We start from the raw sequence: 22,868 nt of genomic DNA on the forward strand, positions 1-22,868 counted from the left end.
CCTGGCTCTTACCTATGGTGCTGTAGCGGGATTTGTATGTAAGTGCGTTTGTCTGTAAGCAAGATAACTCGAGAACCCTTGAATGGATCCTGATTATATTTGTTAGGTGGATTGGGGTTAGGAAAACAAACGACAAGTTCGATAATGGGTACCCTAGTGGCTGCCTAAGGTACTGCAGCAAAACTTTTAATTTTGGCACTTCGTGTTCTGGACATGCTGTGGTCATGATTTTTGAGTGGTAGATAGCCCTTGAAACAGAGAGTAAGTGCTGTGAGTTTGGACCCCCTAGCGGCTTTTTGGGAACTGCAGGCACCGATTTCCGTTCAAACTTTGGACGAGGATAACTTGAGAACGTGTAAACAGATCATCATGATTTTCGGTATGTAGATAGAATGAGTGATGAATTATACAATGTAATACTAATTATGCAAATCAGGAGCTTATTTGCATAATTAATGAGGAAAGTTCATAAATCCATGCCAACAGCATATAACTCAAGAAGCTGTGTATGGATTTTCATGATATTTAGTATTTAAGTAGCGGCTGCGGAAAGGAAGGTTGTGTTCGAAAATAGTTGACGTAGCATTTTCCGTTAGGACGGTAGCGGGCCGAGTGTGTGCGTCCTTTTGTTTGTGGAATGCATAACTCGAGAAGCCTTGAAAAAATCCTGATGATATTTGGTAGGTGGGTAGGGGTCAGGAAAACGAAGATAAATTATGATAGTGGGCCCCCTAGCGGCTTCCTAAGGTACTGCAGCAAAACTTATTAACAGAAATAAACTGTGCTCTATATATCTCATTTTGACCTATATCTATGGACACAGCTGTTATACAGATGGTTTGCTGGAGGACGCCCTTACACTGGGGACAAAGTCTAAATTGACAAGCATGAAATTCTGATTGACCAGGGATGCTACCAGGTCATCTGTCAGGTCACAGTCTGGTTTTGGTAATGTTTGTGTGTTTGTGAGGAACAATAAGACCTTAAAGTCTTAAATAAAGGCATGATTATTTGGCGAAGAGATGGGTTCGTTGAACTCTAGTTATGATATAATACTATACCCCTTACATCAAATGCTACTGATGTCATATTGTAGATGAAGGTAGCTTTAATTTTGGAAAGATGCATACAACAAAATATGCATTATGCTAATGAGTACCCCATCTGCATGATTCATCCAGAAACTTCATCTTTTCGTTATATAGGGATTTCCTATTGGACATATAGGTGGCTGTAGGAAAGGTGAATACAATGATGCGTTGAATATGCAAATTAAATAATGCCGTCATTTGCATAATCAATGTTGAAACTTGATATTTTTGTTGTGGTAAATGGTAGGAAATTCATATTGGTGATTCGAGAATACTAGTTAATAGTATTTCCTCTGTAGTCTCATATCGTCTCATCATTCCATCAAGCAATTGTTTACCGAATCGCATGGATGATTTGTTTTCTACAGAAAACCTTACATTAACCGAGACAAATTGTAGATATACAATTAAGAGGGAAATAGTTCCGCCTGAAATCCTGCATGGTTTCTCGTTACATTTATACCCACATAACTTACACTCACCGCAAACCTGTTTATATTGGTGATACCAATATTTTCACTTTAGTCCAGAGTGTGCTCCAGACATGGTGCATAGTATCTCCGAACTGCCATGCTATCGTATGCTACAGTGTTTTGGAACAAAGGGAGTTCAAAATGCGACATAGCCTGAGGTCAACACATGCTTTCGTTTGGCCCTTTATCTCACCAGGCGGCCCTAGCTGTTCATAGATAACGCGGAGGAAATCCTACCATAATTTCCTTCTGGTGCCGTTTGAATAACACCAAGGGCGAAATCTTAAGGCGCCACCATGGTCGGAACGTGCCAGCATAGATTCAAACGGAATCCCTGGACCCTGGACATTTGTATAAATGGTATATCCTATCGTCTCAGTATTGTTGGTGATACTTGCCATTTACGCACGATATCGTCGTCTTCACTAGAGGATGAATCTACCATCCCCATTGGCACAATCGAGTTAGATCCCCTTCGCCTTTGCTAGATTTGGGGTAGAATGTCTGTGTATGCTGTCAATTCAGATACCTGGGTTAAAACGTCCGTTTTGCAGCCCCCCCCCCCTATGATCCTATCACAGTCAAAATGCAAGAAAACAACCAAACACAAAAACAGAGAATTTTGACGCTGTCGACACTCTCTATATTGCTTGAACTGATTTCATTGGGCAGTTAGGATCGATCTATACACCTTTTTCACGGGGCGGCGATGATAGATCGAAAACGGAGTTCAATAGGGCAAACAGACAAAACGTCTTTCTAAAATCAGCTCCCATTTAGATTTTAGTTTTCCACCAAACCACAAAATATTATAACTAGTGTTATGCAACGAAAGATGTAGCGTAGACTGATGCCATAGTACCTTAAGAGATGCAAAATAAAAACAAAAAAATAACTGAAAAACTCCCAGTGTTTGATGCCCAAAAGTGCCTTTGTACATTATTGTATACAATAGGCTAGGCTATTAGCTACCCTAGGATTCAAAATAATTATATTTCAGCCATACCACAGGTACGGTGTAATGCATTGTATCTGTAATTATATTTCAATCCATAAATATTCCAAATAATTGTTTTCTGTCGCGTCTCTTCTTTTAACATGGGGCTTAGAAATTATTATATTAAGGGTTTTTAGTTATTTTTAGACCAAATATATATTTTGGGCCCCTGCGCCCTTGTATTACAACCTTTTGACCTGAAATTTGATACAGAGGTACACCGGACATATGCTCACAGGACAGTATCAACTAGGGATGGGTACCGGTACAGAAAATTCATGTCCAGCTTCGGTTCAGGTCCAGAGGATCAGGTCCATGTCCGGACCTGAACCTGGACCTGATTCAGTATGTGAGAACTTGTGACTGGACGATACTGAAGACATTTCGCTACAAAGAAATCTGTTCCGTAGAGTACTGTAAAACCACCGCGAACATTTTTCCATAACAGTAAGAGACTGCAGAGCATGTTGCTACTGCGAAATTAAAACCACCGCGAAAAGTCCATTTTCCCGCTACCGCGAAATAAAATTCCCGCGAACTTCAATGCATTTACAGTATTCGACTCCCCACTGGCGTTTTAAAATCCTACAAGGCTAACTGCCTGGTATAAAGGACTATAGACTCTACTCTGCTTCGCTCTACTCTTGTTATTTTCCTCGACCGGTAAGCCCCAAGTGTGAATACCTGATCATATAATCAGTTCATTTTCCAGCTCCAACATCCGGTCTACCGATTTTTTCTAGGTCCGGTTTTTCCGGACCGGTCCAATAAAAAAACGGTTTTGTACAGGTGTGCCGGGGGCGAAATCACTAGCGATCTCGATCTCGCCCTCCATAGTATAAATATTAAGTTAACGTAATTACATGATGATAAGACAGTTGAAGTTGTTTCGGACAAGGAGGGTTGGGTCCTTGTATTCCCATTATTGCATATACTGTACTTGAGTCTCGACATAAGATTTATTTCATTGTATTCACCTGTCCTCAAGCAACCTACATGTATAAATCTCCAGTATGAAGCCTCTACCATGGATTGACCAGAAAAAAAGTATGAAATGTCTTTATCAGTTATGTAGATAAGGTATTCATTAGAATATCGCACATTTGCAATATGCACCTAGCCTATGGGTATCTTCACCTACAATATGACTGTTTTTCTAGTATCTAGAAACTCTATCAGGTGTTTTACCCGTGTTTCTTAAGACTGGTACTTTACCAGTATTTTTGTAGCATTTCGCAACAGGTATATGAACTTGCGCGTAGTTAGCGTTTTAATAAGAAACTATTATTCACTTGTGTTTTTGTTAGTGCGTTGGAAATGTTTCCTGCACAAATAGGAAATACTGTGACAAATTAAAAACAAGTAGCTGACTTATTCCGTACCAAAGATGGTGTTGATTTATACGTTCGCGATAGCTCTGTTTTTTCCTCAAAAAAGTGTCTTTTTCATTTCAATGGCTTGTTTGCATCGAACCATATAGTATCGACTTTTTAGGTATAACATCTTCAGGTAAAGAGGTGCCATATAGGTGCCAGGTAACACACCATATACGTTACTCCCCAGGTGCAGCATAGTACCAGGTAGCGAGCCTAATATGTAGTTGCTCTTGAGAACTCTCCGAGAAGCAATGTCCTTAAGGGCGAGATCGCTAGTGATTTCGCCCCCGGGGGGGCGAGATCACAGGGGGGGGGGGGGGGTTGGGCGAGATCGCTGTCACACCTGTACGGTGTACCGGTACTCACCCCTATAGTATCAACACTTTTTTTGCATACATCACTTCCAAAATGAGTTATTTTGAGATTTTGGCCCATTTTTGTAAATGTATATTTTACGCTACCATGCCCTTGTATTAAAACCGAATGACCTGAAATTGAGGATGCGTACAGTATGTGCCCTCATGACTCCATTTACGTGTATGGTGTACATTACTTAAAATGGTTAGATTTGGGATTTTTTGTCATCTTTCCATCCTGTGTCATGCAAAGTCCAGCTGATCGGGAATTTGGTATAGGAGTAGCTTAAGCACTAGAAATGGAAAATAGGTCACATAGACCAGTCCATTTTGCATACGGTGTTCTGGAAGACGCTATTCTTGTATGGGGGCAACTTAACAAAAATACAGTTTGGAGTGGGATGATGTTGTGAGACAAGTCAATTCCTGCAAACGGTTGGTATGGAACAGTACGTTTTCGCAGATGATGGGTTGAAATATGCTGTAATTGTTCCCGAGCAAATGTCGGCCTTTCCAGTGTTACTGCTTCTTTCTTCTTATCCTGTCAAATGTTGAAAGCGATAGGGCCTTAAAGGTAACCTAAGCAATATTACATTGTTAAAAGTGGAGATATTCTGAATAAGGCATATTGACATCTAATGCACTATTTTAGCACATTTACATCATTATTTCATAAATTGAGCCGTTAGAAACGGCGCGGGAACGAGTTGCACAAGGATTCCTGATCAAGTCCTTATTTTTTTTTGGGGGGGGGGGGTACAATAATAAGGAATATCCTCGTGCAACTTGTCTCTGGGTCGTTTTTAACTGCTCAAAGTATGAAATGAGGATGTATATGTGAGAATACAGTGCATTAGATGTCAATATTATACAGATTGCCTTATTCAGAATATTTTCACTTTGATGCTGTAATATTGCTTAGGTTGCCTTTAACTCTGGGTGTTTAATGCTTCCTGACAGAGAACGCCGTGAGTGTTAACATTGTTTACATTTACCTATTGCCGAACCCAAGATGAAGATAGCCCCTGTTCGATTTACTGGACTTGATTTATGTACATTCTATAACGTTACCGACATTCTATTTCAAATGAGTCATTTACAGTTTATCAGATATTCCCTCCCAGTGAAACAACACCCCTAATCTTAAATGTGGCATAGTCCTCAACTAATGACAGCTTTGCTACCAAAATCGTCTTTTATTTGTCTGTCGTCATTACCTCTTTTGTAACGGTAAATTGGTAATTAATCATGAATCGAGGGATAAAGTCGTCTGGGTTGATGTGCTTTGATAAGCGCTTTGGTGATGTTAGTGGCGGGGTTGGAGCAGGAACCGGGCAATTTGCAGATATGCCATATAGGGTGATTGCACGTGATGCACAATCATCCATTACTTGTTTGAATCCATAATCTAGAGAAGTTATAAAATCTGCATGTGTATTACCTGACCACACACGACGTAATTTCATAACCAACTTATTCAGTAACATTCTTCTTTAATCATGCAGCATGAGACGATATCAACGCCACAGATACCTGAGTTCAAACACCCAGTATTGTGCATCGGCACCTCCCAGAAGTTAGGAGAAAAGGGAGAGTATCCGTTGATTTTTTAGTGATGCATATCGTCGTTTTTGTGTGAAACATTAAGCCAGGCGTTTTCATCTTTCTACCAACTGTTCTTCACTCTTTTATATTCAACAATTCTCTATTCTATAAAGCTCGGCCCCATTTATGACACATTTACATCAACTTGGCGCCTCTGACTTTGATCTTACTGTTGTGACTTTGATCTATCTAAAGCTACACTCACTTCCGAAGCTTTAAGATTACTGATAGACACATGGAAAGGAATGTAGAAAAGAATGTGACATTTGCACAGCGCGCTTTACTGACATTTCATGCAGGGTGATGTGGCACAATATAGCATAACTTCGACGACGCTCCTTGGGCGTTGAGGTGAGATTGACATTTGCTACAAGGGTGGAATGCTTCGGTACATGTGACATTTAGATAAGTAGTGCGACTGTGACGTTGCAATCAATCGCTATACAACAGTTACAAGACTGACAATAAAAATATCATTGCCATGACGACGATTGAGGGGCACAACAATTCAGCTCAGATCAGAAATAGACTGGAGCTTTCCTGTCGCACTATCCCTGGCATAATATACTAGCCCACCTGTAACATAACCCTACAGCCAGCAAAAATGTACTATCCCTGGTACAGCACAATGGTCTGCCAGTAACCTAAACCTACATCTGAGCACTACAGTGTGTAGTAGAGAATAAAAAATAAGGAAGAACCAACTGTTTCCATCACTTCTGTCGTTGAATGATTTTCTTGCACCTAACCCACATGGCTGTCCTACTTCGTAATATTCCAGTCCTTGGATAGTATAATAGGCCTTGAACAATTATATTTGGCTCTGAATATGATAACCATTTGGATGCCATCATTCAAGATGATGACCTCTATATGAAGTATTTCCTGTCTGCCTGTGGCGTATGGCTTGAACAAGCTCTAGAAAAGAAAATGTATCCTTCATAACATAACATAACATAACATAACATAACATAACATAACATAACATAACATAACATAACATAACATAACATGATCCATTGTGCAGAGTTTCCCTGTCTACCACTTAAGTTTCTTGCATACCCAGCATACTGCATTGCTCACTCACTCGTCCTCTTGCACAAGGTGCGTAGAGCCAACTGATTTCACTAGGGTCCTCCACCATCCTCTGTTTGTCGCTGCAAGCTGCGCCTGCTGCATACTGCATTCCTGTGGAAAAATGCCTGTGCAATTCATAGAATTTTTGCAGACTGAACGCAATATATACCACTTGACGACTCATCTGAGGCGTCGTCAAAAACGATACACAGAGTCCAATTGTAAACGATAGTAAAAAAAGCACGTCACGTATAAACACCACACAGTTTGTACTGTCATGTATTCACATTTGGAGCTATCATTGGAGAATGTATCGCTAGTGTGCATTTCAGGCTGTACATTCCATTACTTTCTTACCCTAGAGGCCTGGCTATGTTAGTGCAGTAGGGGGCAGGGTAGATTCCCGGAAATCTACAGCTTTATTTACCGTAATGAAAATGGTATCATTTTTTTCTGTCTGTGTGTCTGTGTTTCCGGATATTTGTGGTCAGCATAAATTAAGAACTTCCGTACGGCTTATTATCCATCCATGGCTGACAGCCAGTCATCTGTCATCTTAACCAAGGCAGTTGTTGTCGAGTGATTAGGACGATAGGCCTGTTGTGCAGTCGACACAATATTGTTAATGGTTACATAGTGCTGTCCAGTAGTCATTTGTACCAAGTTTGTTTGGTGGAGTCGGATACTCTGCCAAACAGATTCCTTTGTAGCCAATTAGACCATTGTTTTGAGTTTTAACGGATAATCGGCGCGGGTCCGTGTTCAGGTCCAGAACATGGGTCTTACAAACAAAGGTTCAAAGCAATCATAAGTACTGGCATGGTTATCTCGCCTGTTTGCCGGCTCTACGAGTCAGGCTTTTTCGAAAATCATATTTTGCTTTTTTGGGATGAAATGCTATCAAGAAAAAATGCCATAAGACAAAAATCATATCATAAGGATTAAATCATAAGCCTGCCTTTCTGTTCGACTTGTCCCCATGGTTATGGTTATGGTAAACTGACCCGAGACCGGCGAGAGATGAGACCTGATCTAATTATGAACTCACGAGTATGTAGCCATCAAATAAATGCATGCATCACCTGTGCGTGATGCTGAATCAGCCACATGGAAAACATTGCCTTGAAGGCTCCTCTACGGGCGTGCTGTTCTCTGGCTGCTACTGTGAACAGTTGCGTCTGATGTAGTTTCTCTTTTCGTAAACATCGACAATATCAGGGAAAACTGAAACCATCACAACAGGCTAAAAATGTATGAATCTTTAACGTCATTAGTAGAAAAAAAATGGTCGTGATGAAGTCTGCTATGGGGGCAATAAAAATCGTACGACGATGGAGAAACTTTGAACATGTTCAAAATCCATTTCAGCTCTATTTCTGTCATAGGAGGCTCCCCGATTTACTATGATTTACCTGAGATTGACGCAGGTACGCTCTTATGACCTCATCGTACGATGCACTACGATTCTTGTGACCACGGCTTCATGTATTTAAACCATTGCTTCCGATTCTTCTCCGACTTATGACGTACTGCGCTTATACCGCACATAAAACCTCCATCGCAGTAAATCGTACTATTCTTGTGACCGGGGCCTTGCGGGGTGACATACCCTTTCGTTAGCTGATTACAAGACGGGAATGCCAGGTCTCCCGTCCGAGTGAATGGTGTAAATCCACGTATGGCTGATGCGAGACGGAGGTTCGCCAAGCTTCCATCTGGGTGATTTGAAGTGAATCATCAACGACAGAAGGATTTGCACCATTGCACACCGGGGCATGTCCTTTCTCTTTTTCGAAAGGTGTGGTGGGTTCTTTAACGTGCCTGTGGTGTGGCTCTCCCTAAACACGGGGCTTGCATTTAACGTCCTATCCGAGGGACGGGCCTAGCCGAAGCTAGGTACTCATTCTCAACCTAGTGAAGGGTAGAAAGTGCCTTTCCTACGGGCACAAGGTCGGCGACACGGCAGAATTCGAACTGGAGACCTCTTGGGCCCAACACGCTGCCGATTGCGCCACGGAATCCCACAGCATAATATATATTGCACCATTGCACACCGGTTTATAATACCGTGAAAGTATTATATAGGCAGTATTAAGCTCTCTTGGTCAAGGGTTTGGATGAAAGGAGGAATTCCTTGTGTTGAAATCTCTCATAGCTCAGAAGTGCACAATGATATTTAGGGATTTTGAGCGGGAAGGGCTTTATCCCTCCGACAATGTCATCAATGCATGGATTGATTCATAGATGGATCAAAGACGACTTAGTCTTGGACGGTCATAAGGGACGAATGAGTAGTTTTGTGCATCTCCAATTTATTGTGAAGCATGTTGATCGTGTTTCTTCCTGTCGTCAGAAGTACTATCTGCAGTGATGTCTGATGAGCATGTGATGACGATCCGGAGCAAACTCCACAAATCACGAGAAAAGGTTCAAATGAAGTTAAATTTATAACCTGTCCAACCCTTCAGCGTTTTGGCTAGAAATCCACGATAAGGTGCTAGTTCATTAGCCCATGTCGTCTTGTAAGAATTTAATGCAGACAGTCGTGGTGCAATATCAATGACTCCAAGCCCATTCCATGCGCCAGTTGAAGATCCTATCAGCAGAATGTTATTTGTGCAAATCGTATCAGGCAGTTTCGGCTGAGTATACAAGCCAGATAATATTAGTTCCTGGCGCCTTCAACGAAATTGGATTGCCCCGTTTCTCCAGAAAGAAGATACCCCGGATGAAGACACTCGACGAAGCAAATGCCGTGTCGTAAACAGTCATTGCCTGTCTTTAAAGGGGCATTCCACTCCAGAGGCGAGTGTTATGTTCTGATAGATAATATTTTTTGGGGATACAAATGCACCCGACTTTTCGCAAAGTTACCTCATTTGTCTTTTCGACAATAATCCTTTCCTAAATCCAAGTACCCACATATGGACCCGCTTCTAATCACGGTACTGCGCCGTATATGATTCTGCGACTTCTGTCACACTTTCTCGCTAACAGTTGTGGGGAAAAGCTTGATAAAGCAGTCAAGGGCCAATTACACATTTAGAGAGAGACAAAAATGTTTGAAGACTGCCTGCCACTTAAGTATAAGAAGTTGAAAGTAGGTCAACGTAAAATGGCGGCGCTAAAACTGCTTTAAAATAAAAAAAAATGTTGGAATACAGAAATTTGGTCACCTTTTATAGACCATTCTGCTTTTATACATGGACAAATATTAATAGTCACGTGATCAGAGTAACTGAATCGTCACTCCTGAAGAAGGTCGACGGAAGTGCGACTGAAAATTCGAGGTGAGAATAATTTGTGTTGTATGACAGTTGAAAAACTTCAATATAATTGAAACGTGTTGGCTGGCCGTTCCGATGACGTTAGTGCACACACACAGTCTAAACAGTGATCGTAAAACATCATAGTATTGAAATTTACCGTCCTGTTCCCATGGTCAGAGTCACGTCCTCACCCACCGGTGCACAATTGGAAGGGTCATCAGGGGCATTCAAGAACTCGTTTGCTACCCCGCATTTAGGCTTCAATTTGTGCTGAATTTGACCAAACAAAGTTGATTCATGCATGATTATTTATTTTCTGAGGACTTATAATACTCACTTTTAGAGTGGAATGCCCCTTAAGATAACGGTCGATACCATTTCGAAAACGGTCGTTGCCTTTTCACCAGTCGATGCCAATCTTAGCTGTATTTAAGGGACGGTGCATTATATATAGGCTATTGGTATACTCATACTGACAATACATCAGTATGTACAAGGAGGTTGATATTTAAAAAGGATTATACTGTTCTTAATAAGGAATATTCAACCAAAATAAAATTCCTTCAGCTATATTTATGAGCCTTTGTATCAAAGTTATTACTACCTACGTTCAAATACGTGAAGGACAGACAACACCTATATAGTCGTGCGATTTTTATCGTTGTGGGCAAAGGTTGTCTTTAGACATTTGTTCAGAATATTGCGGGACACCCGCGGCACAGGATTCCATCGCGGTGCGTGCGTGACCCACAGTGACCTCTTGCTCGCAAAACAAAAATGGCGGAAGAATTCGTTATTGCCATAATGCAGAAGATTATCATCTTTTGCTTGCAAACAAACATTGTCCTATAGATATGACGCAGAGTACGTCAACAAAGGCTGACATCCTGAGGCCCGCACATATAATAGTTGTCACGGTCTAAAGTGGGCCTAAAGTGTATAAAGAAAGATTAACTCAAAATATCGCGGTACCTTTAAAGTCCTCCATAGAAACAGTGTGGCGGTGCATAGCTATTCTTGACCTGGGACAAAACCAATTGCAAGACGCACCTTTAGTAAAATATCACAACATGCAATGTTTGGCTTAATTTGAGTGCTTGTACATGGTATTGATAACCTAATTGCCCACAGTGTATTTTATAATCAAAAGCATTTCTTATTGCCATTGAAACTGTCGAGATTCTTTTAATACCAAATCTTTACATATAAAAAGCCCCAGCTGTTCTGGAAACCGCATCCGTACAAATAGATCGTACATAAAAAGCGCCAACGTCAACAATAACCGTTGCAGACGACGACAAATTACTTGCGACGGGTTCCCTACCAAGTGATGAACGATCCAAAAGCTTTCAATCGATACAAAGATTTTTGCCATCTCGACCGTAGAGACATAAACCCTGTACCGACAGAACCAATCAATATCTTCAGCTTGTTCCGTGGACTGCAAGTTCAGGTCGATATAACATTCCCTTTGAGTTGTGCTTCAGACGTACCATCAGTATGGGAGCTTAACGAAGGGCTTGTTGATACTTACGAGTTCTTTGAGCCGAAAAATCAGTGAGGCAAATTAAGACAAATGATCAATTTTCTTCAGGGCCAGCATTCAATGACAGTGACCCTATCAATTTTTTTTTCGTATGGCGAATTTTAAACCAGAGTTCCACGAACACATACCTTCGCAAAATAAACCAGGTTTGTTATGTAGAATGATGTACATTTTATTTTATATGTTATTTGATAAAGTCACACAAATTATTATCAACTAGAATTCGGCGACCTCATACCTCCTTGAAATTTTGTAAATGTTATGCAAATGACTTACTAGGAGGCCCAAGATCATTAGGTTTGGTGCGGACAATACCGACCTGGTCCGGGCAAGCAGCCCACGATGATTATGACCATAGATATGAAAGATCTCTGGCAAGAACCGTGGGACCGTGTAGCGCAGTGGTATATTGTTCGCCTCGTGACCGAGAGGTTGCGGGATCGAATCCGCCTGCCGTGTTGCCAGTCTTGTGCCCTTGGGAAAGGTACTTAACACGACTTTCCTCACTTTACTCAAGTGAAAATGAGTCGTCCCTCGGATAGGACGTTAAATGGAGGTCCCGTGTCTGGGGAGAGCCACACCCCGGGCACGTAAAAGAACCCGCCACATGTGCGATGGTGCGATGTGAGCGGATCAAACCATTCCGGCCAAAATGGGGTAGGGAATTTCCCGAGCAGCCTCGTAACCCCTGCTTCGCCTATTGAGTCAGTGAAGTCAAGCTTGCCTAAGCTTGATGTTTCTGACTTATGGAGAAGAAATGCTACTATATGTACAGTTATCGCTATGGGCCGCTCTTCATCTTCATGATGGTAAGATCAGGCCCTACGAACCTGATTTAGAAAAAAAAAACAGTCCCCTGAGACTTGAGAATCTTTCAGGTTTCAGGGCAACCCTACAAAGGTGGAGTAGAGATACAATTTTTGTAACGGGAGAATCTAATACAGTAACTTTTTATTTATATGCCTCTCAGAGTCTGTTTACTTTAACTACTTTTCACATTTTTCCCTTTCCCTCCCTCACTCCCACTTTGTGCGTCTTTACTTTTTGTACTCCATTTTGTACTCCTTTTTGAATTCCATCTTTTCATTCCTCACCTTCTTTGTTTCCGTGCAAGGTAACTTCTTTCCATTTTTCTACTTCCATAGTGTACTTGTGTCTATTCCCTTTCTTGTATCCCAGTAATTCTAATCAAATATTTCCCATTAATTATGTAAATTAGGTTATCATTTGCATAATTTATATGCAAATTGGCATTTCTCTCTATCTCAGCTACATATGTGACAAGTTTGAAAGTCCTATCATGGAATGCAGTGGATTTAAAAGCTTTCCTCATTAATTATGCAAATTAGCTGTAGATTTGCATAATCAATATGACATTATGTAAGTCATCACTTAAGCTAACCACATACCAAAAATCATGACGAGTTCTCGAGTTATTCTTGTTTGACAGGAAATAGGCGCCTGCAGTTCCAAGAAAGCCGCTAGGGAGTCCACACACATAGCACTCATAGCATTTACACTTACTCTCTGTCCCAAGGGCTATCTACCACTCAAAATCACAGCCACAGCATGTCCAGAACACGAGATATCATGATGGAAGTTCCGCTGCAGTACCTTAGCAAACCGCTATCGAACTTGACCTTCGTATTCACGACCCCTACCCACCTACCAAATATCATCAGGATCCATCCAAGGCTTCTCGAGTTATGCTGTTAACAGAAGTACACGCCTAAAGATGTCATCTAAGATTGATTATGCCTTCTTTTCAGGAAACGGCACTATTGACTTCGACGAATTCGTCGCGATAATGTCGAAAATTGTGAAGGGGGACGAGGGGATCCCTGAGGACGAGGAGAAAGAGCTACGAGAGGCCTTTAAGTTGTTTGACAAGGCCGGAAACGGCTACATCAGCGCGTCCGACCTCAGACAGGTGCTGAACTGTCTGGGACAGGATCTTACCGAGGAAGAAGGTATGTCAGGAGCAGCTAAGGCAACATAAGTTTATGTGCTTATTCCTGCTTTATTTGTAAAATCATTTATAGAATTTCAAACTACACTAGAGATATGAAATATAGTTAATTTTAAGCAAGCGTTAGAACATGGCCACTACCCCTCAGCCAATGGGAGCTGTCAATTACTGTGATTATATCCACATAGTGCAGAAAAAGCGTGGTACTATGAAAAAATTTGCATAAAATAGTACCACACTTTTTCTGCACCACTGGTCGGCTAATTTGAAGCAGTATCACTGGAACTGTGCTAGGGGATTAGAGGATTAAGGGAGGAAGACACAATGCCATCAAAGTAAACAGTTTAATCAAAACAGACTCAGATCTTCACATAATAGCAGTGCAACAGAAAGCATTCTGCCTGTAATTATACACCCAACTTTGTGTTGCATGCACACTTCTACAATCTTTAACGAGTAAATAAAAAAATCAAAATCAAAATAACTGTTCTTTCCTATAGTCTAATGTCACCAATAATGCTAAACTCTACAAATACTTTAATCAAGAATTTAATAAGAATGCAAATTAATGTTATCTTCTAATGTCTAAATATTAACATACTGTTGTTAGCGTCAAGAGTGAAGTAAACATAACTGTCAGCATCCAGTTTCAGATAAGATGTTTTCTGACATTTTAGCACTAATTCTGCCGGGTCCTGATTGGTGTGTTCAAAAATTCGTACTTTCCCCGAACTATCGTAGAGTGGAATTTGTTATCACCAAGCACAGTAGGGTTATCTTCTTTGGATAGTCTTCCGGTTCTGTAGATCATGTTCTGGATATACTATGGTCAAACGTTTTGTGTGGTAGATAGATCTTGTGATCATGATCATGAAGAAGTGGCATAAGTTTGGGTTCGCTAATTCAGGAGTTGAAGGGGTATTTTTGTCGAAATTTCTGAAGAGGATAACTTGAGCCTTTCTAGATTTATTGTTTCATTGTTTCATCTCATTGATCATACAACTAAACTTGCGATTAGCAGAATCTATTCGACTTATGATGGTCTTCTTAACCAAAAATACAGATTCAGTTTCATTTATTTATTTAAGCAGGCAAGTACACATCGCCTACTGGCGAGGAAGACCTTAGGGGCATGTTCGGACATGACGCACCCGCCATGGCACACGAGGGGTCTATATATACATATATAGACTTATATGTATATAATATATGTATTGTATGTGTATATCTTTTTGCTGGGCAGAATTCAATGTTAGCAAGTACCTTTACATAATCTACACATGGTGGTGTAAAGCTGTAACCAACGTACACATGTCACAAGTAGGTAATTTCCACCATTTACCACAATGGAATTATGCCACTTCACATTATTTATGCAAATTAGGCCCTCATTCCATAATTTGTATCTGTTAATGTTTCACCTTACCTAAATTATATGTTACGTGTACAAAAGTGCTATTATGAAAAAAAATCATTTATTATGCAAAAGCCGTCTTAATTTGTATAATTTTAATGTCACTGTGTACGTCTCTGTCTAAACTATCTACATGCCGAATATCATGGAAATTTGTCGTTCCTTTGTATAATTATCCCAATCCCCCAGCTATTCCAGAGCAAGCAGCTAGGGGGAACCAAAATACGCCACTTCTTCCTTACATCCTACCTACCTACCTTACATCAAAAGCCACCAATTCATTAAGACTATGAGATCGCTGAACTCAAGCTCATTAATTCATCCATCCATTCATTTGATCATTTGTTCGTTTGTTCACGGGCTCTCCATCCACAGATCTAGGCTTAACGTTAAAGCGAACTTTATTGCTTTCTCTTCAGTAGACGAAATGATCAGTGAAGTGGACGTTGATGGCGATGGTAGGATTGACTACGAAGGTAAGTAAGACTTTTCGCTCGGCTGCACAGTTACTGCCGGAACAACCACAGCAAATCTGTGGAATTGGGTATCGTGACCCTAGATATCGATTACTGAAGCGTTTTGATGAAGGAGAATTGTTTCATGCTGAAGGTCATGAAATGGGAGACATGCAACAGTTAGCCAACTGTGCGCTTGTACGTGACGTTTCAGTCACCATATTTGTGGTTGAACCTTGAAGAGTCAGACCTCTAATTCCATCATCATCACCATCACAATCATCATCACCGCATGTTTGGTGCGTAGCACCGAGGCAGGTAGTCATTGTTTTGCATGTGTATAATACCATAAATACGATAGTTTACAATATCATATTTAAACAACAGCTTCTAGGTTCAATCAGTCAAATATTATCTACCTGATTGACTATCCCGGTTCTGCTGTTTACAGAGTTCGTGGCAGCCATGTGTGACAGAACGGCGGAGAAGTGACATCACAAAGCATCATTTAGCACTAGCATGATACTGACCCACCTAATCGCATCTCCTCAACGGGCTCAAATCAGGGCTTTACATCTTGTAAGGATTTGTTGCAAGTGATATGTTGGTAAAAGTGGTTGTATTTTTCGTCAAATTGTATTTTTCGTCAAATTGTGTGTCGTCAAATTGAATTCGTATATACAATGCATGTACACATTGGTCGGATATGATATATGCATCTATCTGCTGATGGATAATGATACAATACAATGAAATCAAATTAGGGATATCTCAGCGAATGAATCCTCGTTTTTTTTTCAAAATGATGTGTTGAATTAGATTAAGCCGTCATATGCAAGTGAAAATAAGAATGTGTAAGCGGAAAACCATAGCTATTGTTGTGGAAGAATCCGAAAATATATTACTGGTGATGAATAAATATGATAAACAGATTCAACCGCTACCATCAACAGCTATATTCATACTGATTTTTTCTTACATTTGGATGCGGTACGTGTAATTGTTCTGTATGATTTGAGAATAATGTCTCTGTACATATAAATAAAAAAAATATTACCTCGACTTTCATTGACTTTTTGATGTAGAAACAATAAATCAATTTGAAACGTAACTGTGTGCACCATAGTCCGGTAATGCCTGATTACTCCGCATTTTGTTGCGCTCATATGTCCAGCCATGTATGCGCATTTAGTCAATAAAACACAAAGAAACAAGTGAAGATGTGTCATGTGCATACATGCTACAATGTTGTATGTTTATAACACAACAGTCTGGCTGTTTCTCGTTGTTACCTCCAGGAAATATCCATGAAGGTTATATTTTCTCTAGCGTTTGTGTGTGTGTGTGTGTGTGTGTGTGTGTGTGTGTGTGTGTGTGTGTGTGTGTGTGAACAAGATAACGCAAAAACGGCTGGATGGATTGGTTCCATACTTGGTGTGTTGGTGGGGTGTGATGAAATGGTTAGATTTAGCGACTTTCCAATGGTACTGCAATGGAACTTTAGGTTTTTATATCTCGTGTTCTGAACAAGCTATGGACAATATGTGGTATGCATGTAGGTATGTATGTATAATATGACAAATAGCGGTCCGAAAAGAAAGAAAGAAAGAAAGAAAGAAAGAAAGAAAGAAAGAAAGAAAGAAAGAAAGAAAGAAAGAAAGAAAGAAAGAAAGAAAGAAAGAAAGAAAGAAAGAAAGAAAGAAAGAAAGAAAGAAAGAAAGAAAGAAAGAAAAAGAAAAAGAAAGAAAGAAAGAAAGAAAGAATAGCCTGCAGAGAATGGTTGTCTGAAATAAAGTACAAGGGCTTAGAGAGAGAGACACAGAGGAAGAGAAATCATGTCCGATACCGTCATACCGTCCAATCATGAAAGCAGGCCATGACAAGGACAAAGAGCTTTCAATTGGATGTTAAAATACACGAGGATTGTCAACAGCAATACCATTTATAACAAAAACCTACTAGAAACAGACATGATTGCCATCTCAGAACACTAGCTGTTTCCTGAGGCCCTAAACANATCACAGACGACGCGTTTAAACGAAACAAAGGCAAACATTACGAAACAAAAAAATGAAATAAGCGACATTTAGATTAAAGTTACTAACATCTTTTTAGATATTTTTTTCCATAAGTCCTTCAACTTCAGGCCTAGGCTAGTATTCATTTTTTTTTAAAGATCCTGATTTTGATGCGCTGCTGTTTTGTAATCATGATATGAGCTGAGTAATAGACGTGCATTTACAAAACGCAGAAGAGACACAACTATGAATTGATGTACTAGTTGACTTTTCAGATACTATATGATTATCACGTTACTAAGAGATTTTCAGATTTTATGATAACAGAAACAAGAGTCCGTAGAACATAAACTCCGTATTCCTATTAGTTATGGTGTTTGTGGTTTGGGCTCACATGTTTGATCAATGGGGTTGGTTTGATGCCCCCTTTGACTACAGACATGCCAAATTTCAGACAAATCCACTATGCAAAAGTATCTTTATTCATAAGTGGGAAGACAAAGACCCAGACATACGTTATAAGATCTTATAACATATAAAGCTGTGGATAGCATTGTCTTGGTTATGTAACTTTGTTATATTGGTCATTCTGCATGGTTTTATGATGTGCCTATAAAAAACAATACAGATCTTTAAAAATCTAAATGACAGTATGCTGATCCTCTCCTGCCATTATCCCTGACTGATATATAGACGGTCTAGGATTTTTATGTGTTCATTTGTTTATTGGTGTCAATCCACGTTCAATTAAAGCACAGGTTACAGTGAGAGCATTTCCTTATTGATATTGCTCACTTGAACAAGGGCATGGGCAAACAGACCTACATATGGGCGTTTGGTGCCACGGTACTTAATCTTATCAATAATTTACGAGAAAAGCCAGCACATATTATATAAATACAATTGTGTTCGAAAAACTACGACTTGATTATTGCTGGTACAGCTGGTCTATGTTGATTGAATTATGTTGTTTCGCATTGTGTCCTTGTGTTTCACGGCTAACTTGTGCACGACCGTGCTCTTTGTAATCTGAGCATATCAGTTAATCATTGATTCAAGTCCTCCAAAAAATCATAAGTCTCTGAAGCAATGTCAAACCGTCTAGTTTACTGCCAGAAGTGCTACCGTAAAGTTTTGATTAACCGCGCTGTTGATATGGATCTACGTGCAGAAAGCGCCCCGGAAAATTCTAGCCATAGGCCAGGTGTACACGATGGCTGTGCTTGGCAGTCCAGTGCGCGTCACTCTTCTCCTGGTTCTCATTTTCTGTCTTACTATTCACAGGTGGGATCTTGGGATAATAGTTGCTAGAAACATGACTACAGAGTTTACAAGTACTTGTTTTCCCCCCACACCTTTGCAGTTTTCACTTTAAGCATATTAACTGCGTCACAGGGAGGAGGTTGTTGATCAGTTTAACAATGTACATTTTCCTCTTCATTCTAATAGCGCATACAGTCAATGCACCGTATGCTCTTGGAACAATTGGGGGCCATGGAGTTCCTGTTCTCACGCATGTGGAAACACAGGTAATCCCTACTGAAATGACCATTTTAAACAGCCGTAATGCAATTTTGAGGTGAGAAAATGTGACGCATGTACTAATTTGTCAAACTGTCTGGGTCGGTAAGATAGTCATGAGCTTCATATCTTCGCTGAAATCCAACTTGAGGTCAATACGCCAATTCAATTCAACCATGAGCTACTACTAGTATATGTCACGTCTATGAGTAGAAAGATGTCCAGTGTATATCCAGACAAAAAGAATGTTTTGGACCACATAAGAATATATCGCCCACCCATGGAGACCCTGAATAAACATATGTCTGTGATACTTGGATACACAGCCAAGAGTTTTTATCTAGCAAATGTCGGCAAGGAAAACGATTGTATACCAAAAAATGTTATCAATTAATACAGTGATTTACCAACTTGACGAAACCATTCGATTTCTGTACATTATGATAGTTATCAGTCTATATGTAATTGGACCAAAATAGGATTTTATAGATAGATAATCGAAGCGATTAAAAGTTCTTAAAATTTATTTATTAGGCTTTGTAGTTTCTTGATGAAGTGAAAGAATTGGGGTTGGTTCTTTGGTCCATTATGTATGTTGCACTGAAGATTGTTGCAATTTCACTCACACGCGTGTTTATCTCAGTACTACTATGTAGTGTGTCCGCCACACGGTAAAATTGATTCACATGTGTAAACTGGTAACTGGGGTGTTTTACCGCTGGTGCAAGGAACAAGGACCCGTCATCGCAGTACCAACAACTGTTGCACTACAACGAGCGAGCAAGCGCAAACGGAGCCTTGTAATCGGTTCTGCAACAACGGCGGCACCCCGTTCGGCAGCCGCTGCATCTGTACCCCACACTTCACAGGGCTATGTTGTGACATCGCCAACTCAGAAGGTGATCGATCGTTTAATTCATTATGCCAATGATTATCAGACACATATACAGTACACATCGTTATCTGCCTTACATGCTCATTGGTCGTCTATGTTCGTAAAGACCGATTTTTCAGCCCTGATAGATGAATCATTTATTACTCAGTACACTTTAACAACATGATTCCCTATTATTATAAGTAAAAGTTAGGTGTCTCGAAAAAAGAATTATCTAACCGGTTGTAGACCACGTAGAGGCTTTCGACAAACTGCAACAATATATATAATACTTCCATTTGATACGTCTCATTTTCTGCACATGATGTCAGGATTTGGTCGTCATGTCTAGCTATTAAAGAACTTTCAACTTATTACTGGTACGGCGGGCGTGAATAAACCGCACAGAGGTTTAAAAATCTGTTTGGAATGTAAAAGTAGTATACTCAAATACTAGTGTTTGCTATTTCTAAATAGGTTTGGTTGAAGATCATATTTCACAAACATCAGTTATCAATATGAGTCATCACTTATTTCACTCCCATTCACAAATTTATCATCTATACTTGTCTCTGTCAGGATGCCCAACAGTTGTGATATACGGCTCCACCACCGTTCAGGTGTCCATGATGACGTCCTACACCATGACGGGAGACATCCACGAGGGCCGCCCTGTGTACTACAGCAGCGCCACCTGCTACTTCCTGTACTACATGGGTGACAGGAACCAACAGTGGTGGGTGGGACAGCAGGTTGGGAACGACGTCGGGTTTGTCTATGTCAGAGACAACCACCTCTTCGCTGAGGAGATCATTGGGACGTTCCTTCTGTGGGACGGGCGGCAGTGGATAGAGGATTCGATTGTGCAGATCGCCTGCTCTGGTTCGTAGGACCGCCACCATATGTTGCAATCACATAAAACGTCGCATTCCCTACATTTGATTTTGATGAAAAAGGCCGGAACTTTTTGCTTGTATTGCATATCCCAAAAGTCGCATCAGGGCGTAACACACCAGGTTTGTATTGAAGAGTACAAGTTGCATGCCCGTTCAGATTTATTTGATCACAACTGGAAAGAGCCTGCCATAATTGTGGTAACGTTAGGTCCATTCGAGGTGTGGCTCTCCTCCAACAAGGGACCTCAATTTAACGTCCTATATCCATCCGAAGGATGTCCCTTACCGAAGCTGGGTACTCATTTGCACCTGAGGAAAGTGAGGACAATATTGTATAAAGTGCCATTCCAAATGATCATGAGGTTATCATTTGCAATTAACTTTACACCTAACCGCGTACCGAAAGATTTCATTTTTCCCCTTTCAATCCAGGTTGTCCTGTTGTTTGACCACCTTTTGCAGCCTCGCGTATCAGCTAATTTTGACTGCTCTAGTAGGTCTATATTTTCCTCCTCGTTTGTTCCAGATGACGTCCCAGCTGGTGTTGTAGTTTCACAGCCGGAAAGCGGCACTACAGACTGTCCGAGGGTCCGTCTGCAAGGTGACGCCACCTACCAACCTTCCCGCATGACAACCTACACCAGGACAACCCAGACCAGCGGCGGCAGGCCTGTCTACATTAGCGACAGGGACAGCCGAGACTTTCTCTTCTATGTCGATGACCACAAGCAGTGGGTGGTCGGGCCCACCATCGGGCAACACCTTGGCCGCGCTTACGTCAACGATTGTGCCATGACACCAGACCAGACCAGGCCAGTGTGGCACCTGTTGGACGGGAGCCGGCAATGGCAGTTCGTTCCGTCGGTTCATGCAACCTGCATCGGTACGTACACTGTGTCATATCAACATGTTGTTACCTCAAGGGAAAGAAGGATCCTGACGGGAGGTTTTGAAACTGCCCGAGTCTGTGCTGTTTTCAGTTGTATCTTACGATCGACTCGGTGGATCATCCAAAGCAAGTAGATTTTATGGATGACATCCTCCATCCTCTGCAGACTGCAAAAATAATGAGATAGGGTGAAAAAAAAACAAGTAAAAGTTTCAAAATAGACAAATAAACATTGTAACAATAATTGAAGCGACAAAACATGGCAGTACAGCTACAAGACATTGCCTCCATGAAAAATATAGGTATAGTTTTTGGAGTGTCTGCATGTCTGTCTGTGTTTCCGGATATTTGTCGTCGGCATAACTCAATAACCTATTGATGTATTACGATGGTATTTGGTATGTGTGTAGGGATCGGGAAGACAAAGGTCAAGGTCGATTTTGGGCCCCCTGGTATGTTACCTTGGTACTGCAGCAAAACTTTTCATTTTTTTCTATCTTTTGACCTGGAAAAGCTATGGTCTTCATTTTTTTGTGGCAGATAGCTTATGATGTAAGAAAGAAGTGAAGTATGTTTCGGCCCTCTAGCAGCTTGCTCTGTAACTGCAGGGGCATGTTTTGGCATTTTTTCCCCAAGCAGCATAACGGAAATAGGAAATATGGATTTCCATGATATTTATTATACAGGTACGTTTGACATATCAATATTTGAGATGTACATATTGAAATGCAAATTACGCAAATATAGACTTCCGCGGACTTCCGCTGTTAACGGCCATCTTTCAATCCGCTATCTTGGATTATCAAACTGAAATGTCTTAATAAGATACATCTTTTTCAACAAATAACCCTGAAACCCCATGGAAAGGGATTGGAAAACGTTGAATGTTTTTGTAAGCAAATATAAAGTTGTGATGAAATCTGACAAAGAAAAGCTGATCTTATCATGATATGGTCGGCCATGTTGCATTTTGAGCAATTACGTCATCTCATTATTTATAATATCTAATTATAAATGTCATAGTGAGATATGTTAGATATTA

At 40.5% G+C, this 22,868-nt stretch overlaps 1 protein-coding gene and 1 long non-coding RNA gene across 3 annotated transcripts in view; both read left to right on the plus strand.

The window, feature by feature from the left end:
- LOC118421142 (calmodulin-A-like) overlaps positions 1-16,847 on the plus strand; it is a 60,921-nt gene extending 44,074 nt beyond the window's left edge. For both annotated transcript variants that reach the window (XM_035828306.1, XM_035828314.1), the window contains exons 4-6: positions 13,560-13,760; positions 15,593-15,649; positions 16,080-16,847. In XM_035828306.1, coding sequence (XP_035684199.1) covers positions 13,560-13,760; positions 15,593-15,649; positions 16,080-16,120 — 299 coding nt within the window. In that variant the 3' untranslated portion in view covers positions 16,121-16,847. The remainder of the gene's footprint in view (positions 1-13,559; positions 13,761-15,592; positions 15,650-16,079) is intronic.
- A 1,960-nt stretch (positions 16,848-18,807) lies between these two features.
- Positions 18,808-20,061, plus strand: LOC118409549. Its single transcript, XR_004830457.1, has 3 exons — positions 18,808-18,930; positions 19,096-19,175; positions 19,896-20,061. It is a non-coding gene; the product is annotated as an uncharacterized LOC118409549 (long non-coding RNA).
- The last annotated feature ends 2,807 nt before the right edge of the window (positions 20,062-22,868 follow it).

This window comes from Branchiostoma floridae, chromosome 1 (assembly GCF_000003815.2).
Source record: "Branchiostoma floridae strain S238N-H82 chromosome 1, Bfl_VNyyK, whole genome shotgun sequence".
Lineage (NCBI taxonomy): Eukaryota > Metazoa > Chordata > Leptocardii > Amphioxiformes > Branchiostomatidae > Branchiostoma > Branchiostoma floridae.